Source organism: Microcaecilia unicolor, chromosome 8, assembly GCF_901765095.1.
Source record: "Microcaecilia unicolor chromosome 8, aMicUni1.1, whole genome shotgun sequence".
Taxonomy (NCBI): domain Eukaryota; kingdom Metazoa; phylum Chordata; class Amphibia; order Gymnophiona; family Siphonopidae; genus Microcaecilia; species Microcaecilia unicolor.
Window position 1 is genome coordinate 186,876,108 of NC_044038.1, and position 18,545 is coordinate 186,894,652.

General features: G+C 45.7%; 1 protein-coding gene across 1 annotated transcript in view; it reads left to right on the plus strand.

Annotated features, from left to right (window-relative positions):
* The window catches only part of KDM3B (lysine demethylase 3B), a 479,529-nt gene that overhangs the window by 387,638 nt on the left and 73,346 nt on the right, over nucleotides 1-18,545 (plus strand). The window contains 1 exon segment of the mRNA XM_030211010.1: nucleotides 2,862-2,981. Coding sequence (XP_030066870.1) covers nucleotides 2,862-2,981 — 120 coding nt within the window.

An 18,545-nucleotide genomic window follows, 5' to 3' on the forward strand; every position in this document is an offset into this window, starting at 1 on the left:
CTGCATCAGGCGGTGTTCGGCCGAATTGTGTCGGTCTGGGGTCTGCCAGTTATGGATCTGATGGCCACAGCGCGCAATGCCCAAGTCACAAGGTTTTTCAGTCGTCGGAGAGATCCGCGTGCGGAGGGTCTCGACGCTCTGCTGTTACCCTGGCTGCAGGGATTGCTGTATGTGTTTCCTCCGTGGCTGTTGGTAGGTCGAGTAATCCAGCGCATCGAGCGGCACTCAGGACGGGTGATTTTGATAGCTCCGAACTGGCCGCGTCGACCGTGGTACGGAGATCTGGTGCGGTTGGCGGTCGCGAAGCCCCTTCAGTTGTCGGAAACAGTACTCTTGTGTCAAGGCCCGATAGTTATGCCAGACCCGGCTCGGTTCTCGCTTATGGCTTGGCTCTTGAGAGGCACAGGTTGAGGAAGAAAGGGTTTTCTGCCAGAGTCATTGATACAGTGTTGAAGTCCCGCAGAACCTCCACTTCATTGGCGTATGTTCGGGTTTGGAGATTGTTTGAGCACTGGTGTGCAGAGCGGACGGTGATGCCTTTTCGTTCCTCGGTGGCGGAGGTCTTGGAATTTTTGCAGGATGGTTTGGACAGGGGTCTGGCCTTGGCTACCTGGAAGGTTCAGGTGGCAGTGTTGTCGTGTTTTCGGGGGAAGGTTCAGGGGAAGTCCATAGCTTCTATTCCTGAGGTTGTTCGTTTTTTGAAGGGTGTGAAGTTGTTGCGGCCGCCTCGTCGGTGGTTGGTTCCCCCGTGGGATTTGAATCTCGTTTTAGATGCCTTAGTCAGACCTCCATTTGAACCTTTGGTGGCGGCTTCGTGCAAAGATCTTTCCTTGAAGGCGGTCTTTTTGGTAGCTATTACCTCAGCTCGGAGAGTCTCGGAATTGCAAGCTCTGTCGTGTAGAGAGCCCTTTCTGTCTTTTTCCAAGGAAAAGGTGTCTTTGAGGCCGGTGCCTTCCTTTTTGCCAAAGGTGGTTTCGGAGTTTCATGTTAATCAGGTCATTTCGTTGCCTGTTTTAGGTAACTTGGCGGGAGATTCGGAACAGCGTCGGCTGGCGAAGTTAGATCTTCAGCGCATCTTGCGGTATTATCTGTCTAGAACACAGGAGTTCAGAGTGTCGGATCGTTTGTTCGTGCTTCATGGTGGCCCTAAAAAGGGTGCAGCGGCATCAAAGGCGACGATAGCAAGATGGTTGAAGGAGGCAATTGCGTCGGCCTATTTGGTGAAGGGCCGTGAGGTTCCTAAGGTGTTTTCTGCTCATTCTACCAGAGCGGTTGCAGCCTCTTGGGCGGAGAATAGTATGATTCCTTCTTCAGATATTTGTCGGGCGGCGGTTTGGTCTTCGTTGCATTCGTTTGTGAAGCATTATAGGATTGATGTGCATGCGAAGGAAGAGGCGAGTTTTGGAGCAGCAGTGTTGACCTCTGGCCTTCGTAGGTCCCGCCCATAAGGTATTTACTGCTTTGGTACGTCCCACGCGTCTTGACCGGTCTGGAGGGTCGCTGAGGAAGGTGAAATTAGATCTTACCTGCTAATTTTCTTTCCTCTAGACCCTCCAGACCGGTCAAGGACCCAACCAGGTATACTGTAGGCCAGGAGGTAGGTTGCTGTTGGCATCTCTTGGCAGCTGATGATTGTCATAATATCAGACTCTTGTTACCAGTTTTTGGTTGGTGAGGGTCTGTGCAGGTGTGGCGTTGCAGAAAGTCCACCTGTGGAAGCACGTAATGACAGTCGCTACAATGCAATGAAAGGAACAGTGTATGTTCTTGCAGTTGGCGGAAGCCATGTACAGGGTTGCTGGTTAAAGTTAAAGTTGTGTTTTTTGTTGCTCTGCTTTGTGAGTGTTATACTGGCTACTGTATGTACTGCACAGGTTATATAGTCAGTGTTCAAAGCTCAGTGTTTTCTCAGTCTCCCTCTGCTGGTAGGAGTACATAACCCACACGTCTTGACCGGTCTGGAGGGTCTAGAGGAAAGAAAATTAGCAGGTAAGATCTAATTTCACCTTTTTACTAGTATATCATAATTGTCATTTGCTTAACCATTTGCTCATTGGCTAATAGCAGCAATGTTATGTATCTGATCTTTGCAGTCATTTACCAGTGACATTTGCACTAAAACAGCAATAATTGAATTTAACCAAGCTTTAGGAGTTAATTTTACATTTTCTCATCTTAAATTATATAATACAAAAATATAAAATATGTGATTTTAGTTGAAGGTATAAGACAAGGGCCCCGATATTCAGACCACGGGAGATAGCCGGTCTGTCTCCCGTGGTCCGCACTGAATCCAGATATTAAGTGCCAGGCCTTTTCCTGTGACCTTCATTAAATATGTGGGGTTTTTGGGGTAATTTGAAGATAACCAGCTATGTCGATGTTCAGACATAGACAGTTATCTTTAAACCGACCAAAGATATACCAGGGTTTGACGTGGCCACATATGACCGCCAAAACCTGGTTTAAAAATCAGTGGATAGCTGTTTATATCGTGTGATATAACCAGTTATTTGCTAACTGCAGATATTCAGCTGAGGATAGCTGGTTATTCCCCACTAAATATCAGCAGATAGATGATTAAGCGCTATTTAACTGGTCAGCATCCATTCTGACTGGTTAAATAGCCCTAAATATCAGGCAGAGGGTGTAATTTAGTTTGTTTTCAATAGCTATAGAAATAAAATACTGATAAACACAGTATTTAAACAGAAAACTCATGGCCTTTTAAATACTACTTATGGATGTGATAAAGGCCACATCTGACTTGGAAAAGTAATTATATGTTTCAGTCAGATTATATGATAGTATATTTATTTACATTTTGTAGTGAGTCTTGATGATTGCTTTGTTTCTGTTAGGTTTAATTACTGCAGAAGACAGGCGGGTTGGCACCACAAACCTGCACCTGGATGTGTCTGATGCTGTAAACGTCATGGTGTATGTTGGCATTCCAGTAGGAGAAGGGTCCCATGATGAGGGTAAGACATTTCTCTTTTCTTCAGGTGCACTCATAAGTACAAAAGTATTATCATACTGGGACAGACCAAAGGTCCATCAAGTCCAGCATCCTGTTTCCAACAGTGGCCAATCCAGGTCACAAATACTTGGCAAGATCCCCCCAAAATACAAAACATTTTTCTTACCAGGTACTTGTAAACTGGTCTTCTTCCAAATTGCACCCCCCCCCCCCCCCCCCCCCCCCCAGTGTGGTCAAAACATTCCACCAGATGGAGGACAAGGATTCTGTTCCAAGTATTTCATGATCACAAAAAAAGACAGAATTTTGCTCCATTTTAGACCTAAGGGCCCTAAACAAACTTCCTACCAAATAAAAGGCTCCCTCATTCTTCTTCTCCAAAAGGAGGACTTGCTATGGTCTCTGCATTTAAAGGATGCGTTTACCCACAGATATATCCAAGTCACAGAAGTTATCTGCAATTTGCCATAGGGCAACAGCACTACCAATTTTGCATTCTGCCTTTTGGCCTCAGATCAGCTCCTCATATCTTCACAAATTGTCTAGCGATTGTTGAAGCATATATATGCAAACTGGGGCTGCATATACTTAGGATGATTGGCTCGCTAAGCACACTATTACACTTCGACAATTACATTGGCTCCCAGTAGAACACTGTAGTCAGTTTAAAATTCTAGTTTTAACTTTCAAAGCTTTGCATGATGGAGCGCCACCATATTTATCAAATTAAACTATCCTTTACACACCTTCTCGTCTTCTCCACTCTTTAAATAACCATCAATTAGTGTTACCAGGCTTAAAATCAGCATATTATGAGTCTATCTGCCATTGTGCCTTTTTCGTTGTTGACCCATCCTTATGGAATTGCCTTCCATGTTTTCTGAGATCCGAACTATCATAAAAAATTCAGTGTTACTTAAAATTCATTTATTTTGCATGGCATATGGGGGTGTATCCTGAAGTCACATCAACAGCTTTTATTGTATCTTAATCTTATTGCTTTATGGATGTTCTAGTATGAATGTCTTTCCTGTTTAAAATGGGATTCCTTTCCCAATGAATTCATTTTTATTTTATTTTTGTAAACCACCTAGACGAATTGGGCGATATAAAAACTTAAACCATAAGCATACTTCTTGAAAAGGAGCAAAGAAATAAGTGCACTTAACCATTTGAGTGTTGCAATGCTAGGGTTTGTCATAAATTATCCCAAGTCTCATTTAAACCCAGTAGAGTGATTGGAGTTTATTGGAGCTCTGCTCAACCCAACAGGCAACTGTGTTTCCTTAGCAGCCATCCAGACCGGTCAAGTCACTTGGGTTAGGCACTCCTACCAGCAGATGGAGACTGAGAACACTGATTGCCAGCCAGTATTTGGTCTGGTAGACCTGAGGAGGGATCCGTGGGTTGGGGAGGAAGGGAAGGAGTGGAGATCTGTTTGTTTCTTGACCTAGTTCTTGGGAGAAGTCCTCGCACATGATTAAAAAAGGGGTGGAGGGTGGAAGTCCCTTTGCATCTCCCTATTTTATTTATTTATTTACTATTAGGATTTATTTGCCGCCTTTTTGAAGGAATTCACTTAAGGCAGTGTACAGTTAGAATAAATCAAACCTGAGCAATAGACAATTACAGCAGTAAAAATATTCAAATAATACAAAGTATGGCATAGAGGCATATTTTCAAAGCACTTTGGGAGGCTAAGTTCCATAGGTTTCTATGGAACTTTGGGAGGCTAAGTGCTTTGAAAATATGCCTCATAGTATACTGCTTACAATGACAATGACAACACAATACATAATAGAACATTTTAATTGACAGTGTAGGGTATAAGCAAAGATGAAACATATAGGTAAGAGGATTTAGAAAATAAGGTGACTAATTTTAAAGAAAGGTGGACATGAGGTCAGAGAGATGGTTAAATACTATTTCATCTAGGGTAGGAGTGGATAAACATGTCCTGCTGCAGTATGTGCAGCCTGTGTCAGTCCTTGTGTGTGTGAGTGAAACTAACAAGTTAGTTATTTCTTCCATTAAAGCCCTTTCACCTGCTTTGTGAAGTAGAGGTAGTCTTGTGTTAAGTGGAGCCTTTCAGGGAGTGCATTCCAGAATGTGGGGGCTACTCTGAAGAAGGCTTGCTTGCAGGTATCATATCGTGTGATGTCTTTTAGCTAGGGTGTGGTTAGTGATGGTCCTTGGGAGGACCTTAGTGTCCTTGGAGGTGTGTAGAAGATCATCATATTTTGTGGGTACTGATCCATTGGGGCCAATTTTCCTCCAGGGGTGCTACACCCGAAAGGCCGAGTTCCTTCTCGCTGTAGCTGACCCTCTTTAAAGGGAGGTTTGAGAGTGTATGCCTCGGCTCCAGGATCCCTGGAGGCTTGATTGGCCTTGTTCCCAGTAAAACTGCAGATCTGCGTGGAAAAAGAAAAACAGAAGTGCAGTAAAGTTAAATGACTTACAAGTGGCAGGCTGAAAAAAACATGCTGGTGCCTGGGCAATTGCTGGGAACCAGGCATGGAGGGCTTTTTTGGGGTGGGGGGGCATCTCTGCTCTTGGTGTTCCCCTCTTCTCAGATTTAGCACTGCTACTCCCTTCAGCATAAGCGTGGACTAGCTGTGCCTTTGAAAAGAAGGGGGTTGATTTTTTTTTCAGTGCTCCTTGTCAGCTGTGTGGAGAGCCAAAATCAACTGCAGTAGCTTAGTCCAGTGTGCTGCAGTTAGAGAGTCAGGCGCATGCAGGTAGCATGAGTGATACTGTGGTGGCAGGCCCATCTTCAGTGGGAACCACTGCCATTTTGGATTCAGCCTGTCATTCCGATATCCCTCGTTTGGCTCTGAAGGTCTCTTCTGGGTTCTGCGGCTTCTGAGAATAGGATTACTCTTGAGGAAGGTTGGCTTTCCCTCAAAGTTCATGTGGTCTCTGTACAGAGCCTGGCAGTCAGGGGAATCCATAGAGGGAGGCGCTCCGGGGGAAGCTCCAATTCTTGCACCAACATCCTAGGGTGGACTGGGCAGATAATTTATTGGATTTGGAGCAGGAATTTTATGGCAAGGATTTCTTTAATTTCAAGGAGGACCATCTTCCAGATGGAAACCTCAGAGAGGAGGGAGGCCTTCCCCTGGGTGAAGATCCCACAGTGTTCTGCATTTTTCATAGGGAAGAGTTGTCAGAATTCAAGATGAGGTCACTGGTGGTAGTTTGGCTAAAAAAGTGAACCCATTGGTGAAGAGCATAAGGTGCCTGTTGAGTCTTTCACCATGAATCGTGATATTCGGGAAATAATTCACATGAGTGGAAATGCCCAGACACGCCCTGCAGGGTAGCGAGAACGATAGGGAAACTGTACACCATTTGTGAGTTAGACTGGGATTCCTTCCATCTGCCCATCGTGGATGTGGTAAATGATGGCTGTCACAAAGAAGACTACCATTCCTGTGGATGGCAGCGCTGCCCTTAAGGATCCCCATGAAAAAAGGATGGAAACCCTGTTGAACTGCAGTTTTGATCTAACAGTTTTGACATTGCAGGCTTCCGTGTGTGGTGGGGGTCTGGTGCCCAGAGTGTGTTTCCAGTAGGCTAAGAGAATTCTGCAGGCCCCACCATCAGATCATAGAGCCTTAGACAGGAAAATAGCTAAGTTGGAAATGGGCTCTTCCTTTTTGGCAGACAACCTTGTATGATCTCTTGCAAGCTTTAGTTAAGAATAAGGCGCTCTCAGTGGTGATCAACAGTGCCCTGTGGCTTCAGGGCTGGGCAGCAGACATGGATTCCGTCTAAGCTTTGTATGCTTTCTTTTAGAGGTTCTATGCCTTTTGGTGAGGAGCTGGATATGTTGGTGTGTTGTCTCGGGGATTCCAAGGATAAACCTCAGGGTGTGGGCAGAAGTGTTTCTGCATGCTGACATTTTTGAGAAGCTAGGCAGTACTGCCCCAGCAGGTTCAGTGGGATGCAGAGGGGTCGATTTTTTTCAGAGAACTCTGGCCTTTCAGGGAGGCTATTGAGGGGGCAGAGAGCCCAGTGCAGGAGCTCCTAGTCAGATTAGAAACTCACAATAAAGGTGTTGGGGTTGAACCTCTGGTAACAGTAGGCACCCAGTAAAAGATTTTACCAGAGATGGACACAAATTACAACAGACCAATAGGTTCTTGAGGTCATTTATTTATTTATTTATTCATTCATTCATTCAAAACATTTATACCTCACTTAATACCACTTAAAACAGCCTCAAAGCGGCTTACAATGAACTGATGAGCCAATTACAATGACAGTGGAAGGGGCAAAGGAAGAAGGGAAGGGAAAATGAAAGGCTTTGGCAGATCAGAGGAGATGCAATTACAATGACATGAAATTCCTCAGCAATCCTCCAGACCGTTCAAGATGCTTGGGTTATGCACTCCTACCAGCAGAGGAAGACTGAGAACACTAAAACTTCTTATACAAGTAGCCTGTGCAGACCTTCTGCTAACCAGTATTTTCTCAGTCTCAGCAGAGGGTAGATGTGTACAGTGTACTCAGTCTGGTAGGCCCGTTTGGGGTTTCTAGGTTGGGTTATAAATGTTAGAGAACCCACACTTGGATCTCTATTACAGGGTGTAAGTCCTAAGGGGCTTCTTATTCCCTGTGGGGTGTCACACCCAGGTGGCCGGATCCCTCCCCCTGTGCTCTTCCTCTGGAGGATTGCTTGACCTCAGCTACAGACCTTGTTCTGTACCCTTGAGGCTTTTAGGCATCAGCAACGAGGTTAAAATAAATAAATAAATAAACCTTTTTAAAAGGCAGCTGTTTTGGCCGTTCTTGTGGCAGTCCAGAGATAAAACGTCTTCAACTCAGTTGGCTTGAACAGTGGCAACCGGCCACTGCAACCGTGGCAGGATGAGATGGGGGCGTCCGGACAGGCCAAGTCAAAAAGCAGGCTGCAGAGAAGGTGAAAGCTGCTGTTCAACCGGCTTCACAGGCTTCACTCCTTTTAAAGTAATAATTGAGGAAATATTTCTGAGGAAAACTTTAGGAGTCATACCCGGAACTCTGGGAAAAACAATAATCTCGATATTAATCATCTATAATATTAATTTTATTATTCAAAGTTTCTGGTCTATTATCATTTTCAAAATCATAACTACTTAGGGGGGCAACTGAGAGGGTAAAAACTGTACAACAGGCATGGATTCTGTTCAAAAATACCATCCTGGAGGCCCAGGCCAAACATATTCCGCGAATTAGAAAAGAAAGGCAGAAGTCCAAAAGACAGCCAGTGTGGTTGAAAAGTGAGGTGAAGGAACCGTCTGAAAATAACAAGAAGCAGTATAAGGAGTGTCAAAGCAAATGCAAGGCGCAGATAAAGAAGGCAAAGAGGGATTACGAAAAAAAGATAGCATTAGAGGCAAAAACAATTTTCGGTATATTAAAAGCAGGAAGCCGGCAAAAGAATCGGTTGGGCCGCTGGATGACAGAGGGGTAAAAGGGGCGATCAAGGAAGATAAAGACGTAGCGGAGAGATTGAATGAATTCTTTGCTTCAGTCTTCACCGAGGAAGATTTGGGTGGGATACCGGTGTCGGAAATGGTATTTCAAGCGGACGAGTTGGAAAAACTTACTGACTTCACTGTAAACCTGGAGGACGTAATGGGGCAGTTCAACAAACTGAAGAGTAGCAAATCTCCTGGACCGGATGATATTCATCCTAGAGTACTGACAGAACTGAAAAATGAGCTTGCGGAGCTACTGTTAGTGATATGCAATTGATCCTTAAAATCGAGCGTGGTACCAGAAGATTGGAGGGTGGCCAATGTAACGCCGATTTTTTAAAAAGGTTCCAGGGGAGATCTGGGAAATTATAGACCGGTGAGTCTGACGTCAGTGCCGGGGAAAATGGTAGAGGCTATTATCAAAAACAAAATTACAGAGCACATCCGAGGACATGGATTACTGAGACCAAGTCAGCACGGCTTTTGTGTGGGGAAATCTTGCCTGACCAATTTACTTCAATTCTTTGAAGGAGTAAACAAACATGTGGACAAAGGGGAGCCGGTTGATATCGTGTATCTGAATTTTCGAAAGGCGTTTGACAAGGTACCTCATGAAAGGCTACAGAGGAAATTGGAGGGTCATGGGATAGGAGGAAATGTCCTATTGTGGATTAAAAACTGGTTGAGGGATAGGAAACAGAGAGTGGGGTTAAATGGGCAGTATTCACAATGGAGAAGGGTAGTTAGTGGGGTTCCTCAGGGGTCTATGCTAGGACCGCTGCTCTTTAATATTTTTATAAATGATTTAGAGATGGGAGTAACTAGCGAGGTAATTAAATTTGCTGATGACACAAAGTTATTCAAAGTCGTTAACTCGCAACAGGATTGTGAAAAATTACAGAAGGACCTTACGAGACTGGGAGACTGGGCGGCTAAATGGCAGATGACGTTTAATGTGAGCAAGTGCAAGGTGATGCATATGGGAAAAAAGAACCCGAATTATAGCTACGTCATGCAAGGTTCCACGTTAGGAGTTACGGACCAAGAAAGGGATCCGAGTGTCGTCGTCGATAATACACTGAAACCTTCTGCTCAGTGTGCTGCTGCTGCTAGGAAAGCGAATAGAATGTTGGGTATTAGGAAAGGTATGGAAAACAGGTGTGAGGATGTTATAATGCCGTTGTATCGCTCCATGGTGCGACCGCACCTTAAGTATTGTGTTCAATTCTGGTTGCCGCATCTCAAGAAAGATATAGTAGAATTGGAAAAGATGCAGCGAAGGGCGACTAAAATGATAGCGGGGATGGGACAACTTCCCTATGAAGAAAGACTAAGGAGGCTAGGGCTTTTCAGCTTGGAGAAGAGACGGCTGAGGGGAGACATGATAGAGGTATATAAAATAATGAGTGGAGTGGAACAGGTGGATGTGAAGCGTCTGTTCACGCTTTCCAAAAATACTAGGACTAGGGGGCATGCGATGAAACTACAGTGTAGTAAATTTAAAACAAATCGGAGAAAATGTTTCTTCACCCAACGCATAATTAAATTCTGGAATTTGTTGCCGGAGAACGTGGTGAAGGCGGTTAGCTTAGCAGAGTTTAAAAAGGGGTTAGACGGTTTCCTAAAGAATAAGTCCATAAACCACTACTAAATGGACTTGGGAAAAATCCACAATTCCAGGAATAACATGTATAGAATGTTTGTACGTTTGGGAAGCTTGCCAGGTGCCCTTGGCCTGGATTGGCCGCTGTCGTGGACAGGATGCTGGGCTCGATGGACCCTTGGTCTTTTCCCAGTGTGGCATTACTTATGTACTTATGTACACTTCTTGCTCCTGTAGAATCATTTGTTATATCAATTTTTCACTCTCAAAGGGTTCAGTTAAATTGTCCGTGTAACTCTCTAATAAAATTATATCTGAAACAAAATTATTTACTGCCACCGTTAGGTCCCGAAGCGCCTTCCAGATGGTATTCAATGTAACCTCCATGGGAGCCAAAAACTCCAAGTTGATTTCCCTTAGGAGTGGTTCTGCCAATTCGGGTTCTGTTGTAAACGTCCTCCGTTTCAGCATATGCCTCGAACTCACTCCTCCACTCCTTTGGACATGGTGGTTGAATAATTTGGGAGCGATGGAGTTGTTTTTTCCAGGTCCAAGAGCGTTGACGCTCCTTCGCCAACCCTTTCATCTGTGGGCAGTTCGTCGCGCAGCGGTCCCGCACTTGCTGCTCAGGGGACAAAACGCTGGCCATCGGCAGCTGACCGCTGGTTGTCCCCTTCCTCTCAGTTAAGGTAACTGCAATTGCAGAGAGGAAATTTACGTAAAGAAGATGAAACTTCAGAGGGCAGCTGGGCTGTTGGGCATACGAACTTCATGTCGCCGTCTTACCACTCTCCGAGTTTGGGACACTCTTTGTCTGGTTTCTCCTCAGAGGCCTGTCTGATATGGGTAACCCTTCAGCATAGTCCTCTGAGTCATTGAAACACAGAAGCCCCTCCACCACTACAAGGTGGTTCTCACTAGAATTCAGGTGGTCCCTGCTGGATTTATTTGTGGAGTTTCCCTGCCATTCCCAGTGGAAAGCAGGGGCAGTCAGGGACACGCTGTGAAAATTGATGGATTTGCGAGCTGTTGTGCCAGTGCCTCACAGAGAACAGTACAAGGACAGTTATTCTAGCTATTTTGTGGTGCCCAAAAAGGAGGGCACTTTTTGTCCTTTTGTGGATCAATCGCATGAACAGAGCCCTCAAAGTGCCTAATTATTGTATGGAGACTCTGCAATCGGTTATTGTTGTGGTCCAGAGCAGAGAGTCCCTCACTTCTTTGGCTCTCACAGAGGCATGCCTACATAAGCTCATTCATCCAGCACATCAACAGTTCTACGTTTTGCTAGCTTGGGACAGCATTTTCTGTTTTGCATGCTGTGGTTCAGGCTCGTGTCTTCTCCTCAAACGTTTTCCAAAGTCTTGGTGGTGGTTGCCACGGCCTTGCTCAAGAAGGAAGGTGAAGTCCTTCCAGAAGAGCAAGCCGAGCGCTTCTTGGGTAATACAGTTTCTTGAACAGCTAGGCTGGATTGTCAATCTTGTCAAGAGTCATCTCTCTCTCTGTCGCAACCCCTAGAATATCTGGGAGTCCGCTTCAATACTCGGTTGGGTCAAGTTTTCCTGCCTCCAGAAAGGATCCTCAAGTTGCAGGAACAAGTTCTTCTCCTTTCGGTACCTGTTCCTCAAGCATGGGATTACCTGTAGGTGTGGAGATCCATGGTGATGTCTGTTGAGGTGGTTCTTTTGGCCAGGGTTCACTGGCATGTTGGTCTCCACTGAGTGATGCCTTGGGGAAGCAAGCTTCTCTCAGGGGAGCAGTGCTGTGCCGTCTCCATTAGTGTCGGTGAATGATCAATCTGGAAAAAGGCATGAGTCTGGAGACCCCAAGGTGGATGATTGTCATGACAGATTTAATTTTATTTATTTATTTATTTGTTACATTTGTATCCCACATTTTCCCATCTATTTGTAGGCTCGATGTGGCTTACATAGTACCGGAGAGGCGTTTGCACACTCCAGTGTAAACAAATACAAAGTTATGTTGTGGTTAGATAAAGTTCATGTGGCAACAGCCACATTATGGAATCGTACAATGGAGAAGTTGTGTTATGTCCATTACATACTTTAGTTTTGTTGTGTTGCAGAGATCAGGCATTTATGGTGGATTGGTAGGGTATGCCTGTTTAAACAGGTTAGTTTTTAGTTTTTTCCTGAAGTTTAGGTGGTTGTATGTAGTTTTCACGGCTTTTGGTAATGCATTCCATAGTTGTGTGCTTATGTAGGAGAAACTGGATGCATAAGTTGATTTGTATTTGAGTCCTTTGCAGCTTGAGTAGTGTAGATTTAAGTACATTCGTGTTGATTCGGATGTGTTTCTAGTTGGTAGGTCGATCAAGCCCGTCATGTATCCTGGGGCTTCACCATAGATAATTTTGTGTACCAGAGTGCAGATTTTGAAAGCTATGCATTCATTGATTTGGAGCCAGTGTAGCTTTTCGCGGAGGGGTTTTGCGCTTTCAAATCGCGTTTTTCCGAAGATAAGCCTAGCTGCCGTGTTTTGAGCGGTCTGAAGTTTCTTTAATGTTTGTTCTTTGCATCCCGCATATATTCCATTGCAGTAGTCTACCTGGCTTAGTACCATTGATTGTATCAGGTTGCGAAATATTTCCCTCAGGAAGAATTGTTTCACGCGTTTGAGTTTCCACATTGATTGGAACATTTTCTTTGTTGTGGAGGTCACTTGGCTCTCTAGTGTTAGGTTGTGGTCCAATGTAACGCCAAGGATTTTCAGGCTGTCTGAGATAGGGAGGCTGTAATCTGGTGTGTTGATAGTTGTGGGGTTGTCCGCACTGTGTTGGGATGAGAGGATAAGACAGTTTTTTCTTTGTTGAGTTTTAGTTGAAATGCATTTGCCCAAGAGTCCATGATATTCAAGCTGATCTTGATTTTGTTGGTGATTTCTGTCAGTTGAGATTTGTACGGAATGTATATTGTGACATTGTCTGCATAGATGAAGGGGTTAAGGCCTTGGTTGGATAAGGCCTTGGCTAGTGGGGTCATCATTAGGTTGAAGAGGATCAGTGATAGTGGTGATCCTTGTGATACTCCGCAGTCTGCTTTCCACGGTGATGATATGTTTGAGTTTGATTTTACTTGATATGTTCTTGTGGTTAGGAAACCCTTGAGCCAGCTTAGTGTGTTTCCACCGATCCCGAACTTATCTAGTAATCTTATTAATATATTGTGGTTTACCATGTTGAATGCACTAGACATGTCGAATTGGAGGAGGAGGATGTTTTTGCCTATTGCTATTTCCTGCTTGAATTTGGCTAGGAGAGTGATTAGTATTTTATTTGTTACATTTGTATCCAGTGGTGTGCTGGTAAATTTTTAACAACAGGCTCTCTCCCCGGTCCACCTTGGCGCCCCCCCCCCCCCATCCACCTCTGCGCCCACCCACCCACCTCTGCGCCCCCCCCCCCCCCAAAATTGCAGAGCTGGCCATAGCCGGGGGGAGGGGGCAATGCATTACTCTCTCCAGGAAAAAAAATTAAATGATCCCAGGTTCCAATCTAATTCATGTTTAATATGGGATAAAATGCCATAAATAAGTAAATAAATATAAACTTTTAACGTTCAGCACCTGATTCTCAAAGTGGACATATTCCAAACACTATAATGAAAATAAAATTATTTTTTTCTACCTTTGTTGTCTGGTGACTTTGTTTCTCTGATCATGCTGGTCCAGTATCTGATTCTGCTGCTCTCTATCTGTTCCCTTGACTCCGTTTCCAGGGCTTCCTTTCCATTTATTTCTTTTCTTTCCTCCTTTCTTCTTCATTTCTGATCCTCCGCAGACTTGACTGTCCAGTGGATCTAGCTTCTTCCTATTTTCTCCATCCATGTGCAGTTTCTCTCCTCAATTCCTTTTCCCTCATCTAATCTCCTTCCTCTATCTTCCCTCCATGTCCAGCATTTCTTCTCTCTCCCTTCCCTCCCCTCCATCCATGTCCAGAATTTTTCTTGCTCTTCCCTCCATCCATGTCCTGAAACTCTCCTCTCTCCCCTGCCCCCTCTCCCCATCCATGCCCAGCAGGTCTCTCCCCTGCCCCCTCTCCCCATCCATGCCCAGCAGGTCTCTCCCCGCCCATGCCAGCAAGTCTCTCCCCTGCCCCCTCTCCCCATCCATGCCCAGCAAATCTCTCCCCTGCCCCCCTCTCCCCATCCATGCCCAGCAAACCTCTCCCCTGCCCCCCTCTCCCCATCCATGCCCAGCATGTCTCTCCCCTGCCCCCTCTCCCCATCCATGCCCAGCATGTCTCTCCCCTGCCCCCTCTCCCCATCCATGCCCAGCAAGTCTCTCCCCTGCCCCCCTCTCCCCATCCATGCCCAGCAAGTGTCTCCCCTGCCCCCCTCTCCCCATCCATACCCGGTGATTCTCCTCCCTCCCCTGCCCTTCCCAAACATGTCCAGTGAACATGTCCTTACTACTACTACTACTATTTAGCATTTCTATAGCGCTACAAGGCGTACGCAGCGCTGCACAAACACCCTTCCCTCCCGCTCCCATCTATCTTTTTTAATTACCTCCGTCGAAGCCCGCGCTATTTAAAGCCCTGCTGCGTGCAGGCCGTCTCTCCAGGATTCCCCTGCTTGCTTTGGTGATGTTCGTGCCCTTAGTCCCGCCTTCGCGGAAAAAGGAAATGACGTCAGAAGGCAGGACTAAGGGCGCGAACGTCACCAAAGCAAGCAGGGGAATCCTGGAGAGACGGCCTGCACGCAGCAGGGCTTTAAATAGCGGTTTCGACGGAGGTAATTTAAAATGTCAGATGGGAGCAGGAGGGCAGGGTGGGGGCGAAGGACATCGTTAGACATGCCTCGGAGCGGCAGGGGAAGTAAGCATGGCCTTTGATGGCGCCCTCCTGCCATGCTTACCTCCCCCAATGGAGCCGGCTCGCCCCCAACAACAACCGGCTCGAATGAGCTGTCAAAATTTAACAAGCGGCTCTTGTGAGCCGGACAGAGCCAGCTCCAGCACACCACTGTTTGTATCCCACATTTTCCCACCTATTTGCAGGCTCAGTGTGGCTTACATAGTACCATAGTGGCGTTCGCCAGTTCCGGTATGAACAAATACAAGGTGTTATTGTGGTAGAATAAGGTTCATGTAGGTAGGCGTATTGGGGAACTTAGGGAGGAAAAGGGAAGTTGGGGTGTGTCCATTACGATTTTTGGTTTTGTTGTGTTGCAGGTACTCAGGCTTTTATGTTGGGTCAGTGGGATATACCTTTCTGAACAGGTTTGTTTTTAGTTCTTTCCGGAAATTTAGGTGGTCATACGTTGTTTTTACTATTTTTGGCAGTGTGTTCCATAGTTGTGCGCTTAAATAGGAAAAGCTGGATGCATACGTTGATTTGTATTTGAGTCCTTTGCTGCTTGGGTAGTGAAGATTTAGGTATGTTTGTGCTGATCTTGTGTTTCTGGTTGGCAGGTCTATGAGATCTGTCATGTATCCCGGGGCTTCGCCGTAGATAATTTTATGAACCAGGGTGCAGATTTTAAAAGCAATACGTTCTTTGATTGGGAGCCAGTGCAGTTTTTCTCGGAGGGGTTTGGCGCTTTCAAAATGTGTTTTTCCAAATATAAGCCTGGCTGCTGTTGTTTTGAGCGGTCTGAAGTTTCTTTATAATTTGTTCTTTGCAACCCGCATAGATTCCATTGCAGTAGTCTACATGGCTCAGTACCATTGATTGTATCAAGTTGGGGAATATTTCCCTCGGGAAGAATGGTTTCACACGTTTAAGTTTCCACAATGAGTGAAACATTTTTTTAATGGTAGATTTCACTTGGTTCTCTAGTGAGAGGTTCCGGTCGATTGTTACTCCGAGAATTTTCAGGCTGTCTGCAATAGGAAGGGTATAACCTGGGGTGTTTATGTTTGTGGGTTTGTATGTGTTGTATTGGGATGAGATGATGAGACATTGCGTTTTTTTTCTGTGTTGAGTTTTAATTGGAATGCGTTTGCCCATGAGTCCATGATGTTCAAACTGAGCTTGATTTCATTGGTGATTTCTGCCAGATCGTGTTTGTAGGGGATATATATTGTGACATCATCAGCATAAATGAATGGGTTAAGGCCTTGAATGGATAAGGACTTGGCTAGTGGGGTCATCATGAGGTTGAAAAGGATCGGTGATAGTGGTGATCCTTGCGGTACTCCGCAGTCTGGTTTCCAAGGTGATGATATGCTTGTGCTAGCTTTCACTTGATATGTTCTTGTGGTTAGGAAACCCTTGATCCATTTGAGTGTATTTCCGCCGATTCTGAAATAATCTAGGAGTCTTAGTAATATATTATGATTGACCATGTCGAATGCACTGGATATGTCAAATTGTAGGAGAAGTATACTTTTACCTGTTGCTATTTCCTGCTTGAATTTAGTCGAATGCACTGGATATTTCAAATTGTAGAAGAAGTATACTTTTACCTGTTGCTATTTCCTGCTTGAATTTAGTTAAGAGAGTAAGTAATACTGTTTTGGTGCTGTGTAAGGGGCGGAATCCTGATTGTGATTCGTGTAATATTGTGAATTTGTCTATGTAATCATTAAGTTGTTTGGTTACCAAGCCTTCCATTAATTTGACTACTAGTGGGATGTATGCTACTGGACGGTAGTTGGTAATGTCATTTGTTTTTTTCTTTGGTGTCTTTTGGTATTGGGGTGAGTAGGATGTTGCCTTTTTATTTAGGGAAGGTACCTTGTTGAAGCATGAAGTTTAAGTAGGATGTGAGGTCTGTTATGAAGCGGTGGTGGGGGCGGATTTTATTAGGTAACTGGGGCAGGTGTCCAGTTGACAGTGGCTGTTGGAGTACCTCTTAATTGCCTGGGTAACTGTATCGGCAGTGAGGGGAGCAAAATTTGACCAGATTCGGTCCGCTGGGTATTCACCAGGGGATGGGTCCAGTTCATTGATGAGGTTTTCGATGTCCGTGTTGTCCTGAGGTGGTGTTTTGCGTAGCTTTGCAATTTTTTCGTTGACGTATTTAGCAAGGCTGTCTGCAGATGGGATGTCAGTATTGGTTGTGGTGACTGGCGTTATGTCTAGTAATTTGTTCACGAGATGGTATAGTTTCTTCGTGTCTTTGTAATCCGGCCCTATTTTAGTTTTGTAGTATGACGTTTTGGTTTGTCTTATTGCGTATTTGTATTTCCTGTGTAATAGTTTCCATGCGTTGAGTGTATGTTCATCTTTTATTTTTTTCCATGCGCGTTCCAATTTCCTGGATTGTGTTTTTAATTTTTTCAGTTCTTCGTTGAACCACGGTATTGAATTGTGTCTGCGTGAGGTTCTTGTTCGTAAGGGTGCTATTTTGTCTAATATGTGTTTACATCTTTTGTCCCATTCTGAGAGGGAGAGGTAGTATATGGAGTCCGTTTGTGTTGTCCAATCATTATTGTATATCTGTTTCCAGAATGTTTCCACGTCTGTTTGGCCTCTCGTGGTGTAGGATGTGTGTTCCCTTATGTGGAGAGAATGTTCTGCCATTTAGGGATAGGCTTAGTTTGTAATGGTCAGTCCATTTAGTTTCTGTTATTATTAGGTTCTGGTCCATGGACAGTATGAGACTAGTAAAAAAAGGCCCGTTTCTGAGACCAATGAAACGGGCGCTAGCAAGGTTTTCATTGGAATGTGTATGTTTGAGAGAGTGTGTGTGAGAGTGACTGTGTGAGAGAGAGAGACAGAGTGAATGTGCGAGTGTGTGTGACATAGAGTGAGGTTTTGTGTGTGAGAATGTGTGTGTGAGAGAGAATGAGAGTGTGCGGCAGGGCCCCCCCCCCCCCTCCGTCTCCCGGCCTCTTTCCCCCTCCCCCGTGTCTTCCCTCCCCCCTTCCTTCCCCCCCTTTTTCCTCCCCTCTCCCCTCCCAGTTTCAGTGTCGTGACCCCTTCTCCCTCCGGCTTTCAGGGTCATGGCCCTCCTTCCCTTCCACTGCCATGTTCAAGCTGGCTCCCTCCCACTGCCACGTTCAAGCTGGCTCCCTCCCTCGCTCCTTTCCACGTTCAGGCTGGCTGGCTCATTCCCTCCCTTCCTCCGATGTTCAGGCTGCCTGCCTGTCTGACTCCCTCCCTCCCACGTTCAGGCTGGCTTGCTCTCTCGCTTCCTCCCGTGTCACTGCTCCGCCCTCGACATCATCGCGTTGTTATATGAGGGCGGGGCAATGGTACTCCTCCCTTATTTCTTGCAGGCGATGCGTGTGACGTCACAATTGGGTGGGCGATGCGATTCATTGACCTCCCCCCTCCCAGCTTCACTGTCGTGGCCCCCCCCCCTCCCTCCCACTGCCACGTTCAGGCTCGCTCCCTCCATCCCAGGTACAGGCTGGCTTGCTGGCTGGCTCGTTCCCTCCCTCTCTGCGACGTTCAGGCTGCCTGCCAGGCTCCCTCCCTCCCTTCCACGTTCAGGCTGGCTGGCTCCCTCCCTCCCACGTTCATGCTGCTTTCCTCCCTCGCTTCCTCCCGTGTCAGTGCTCCGCCCTCGACGTCATCGAGTTGTGA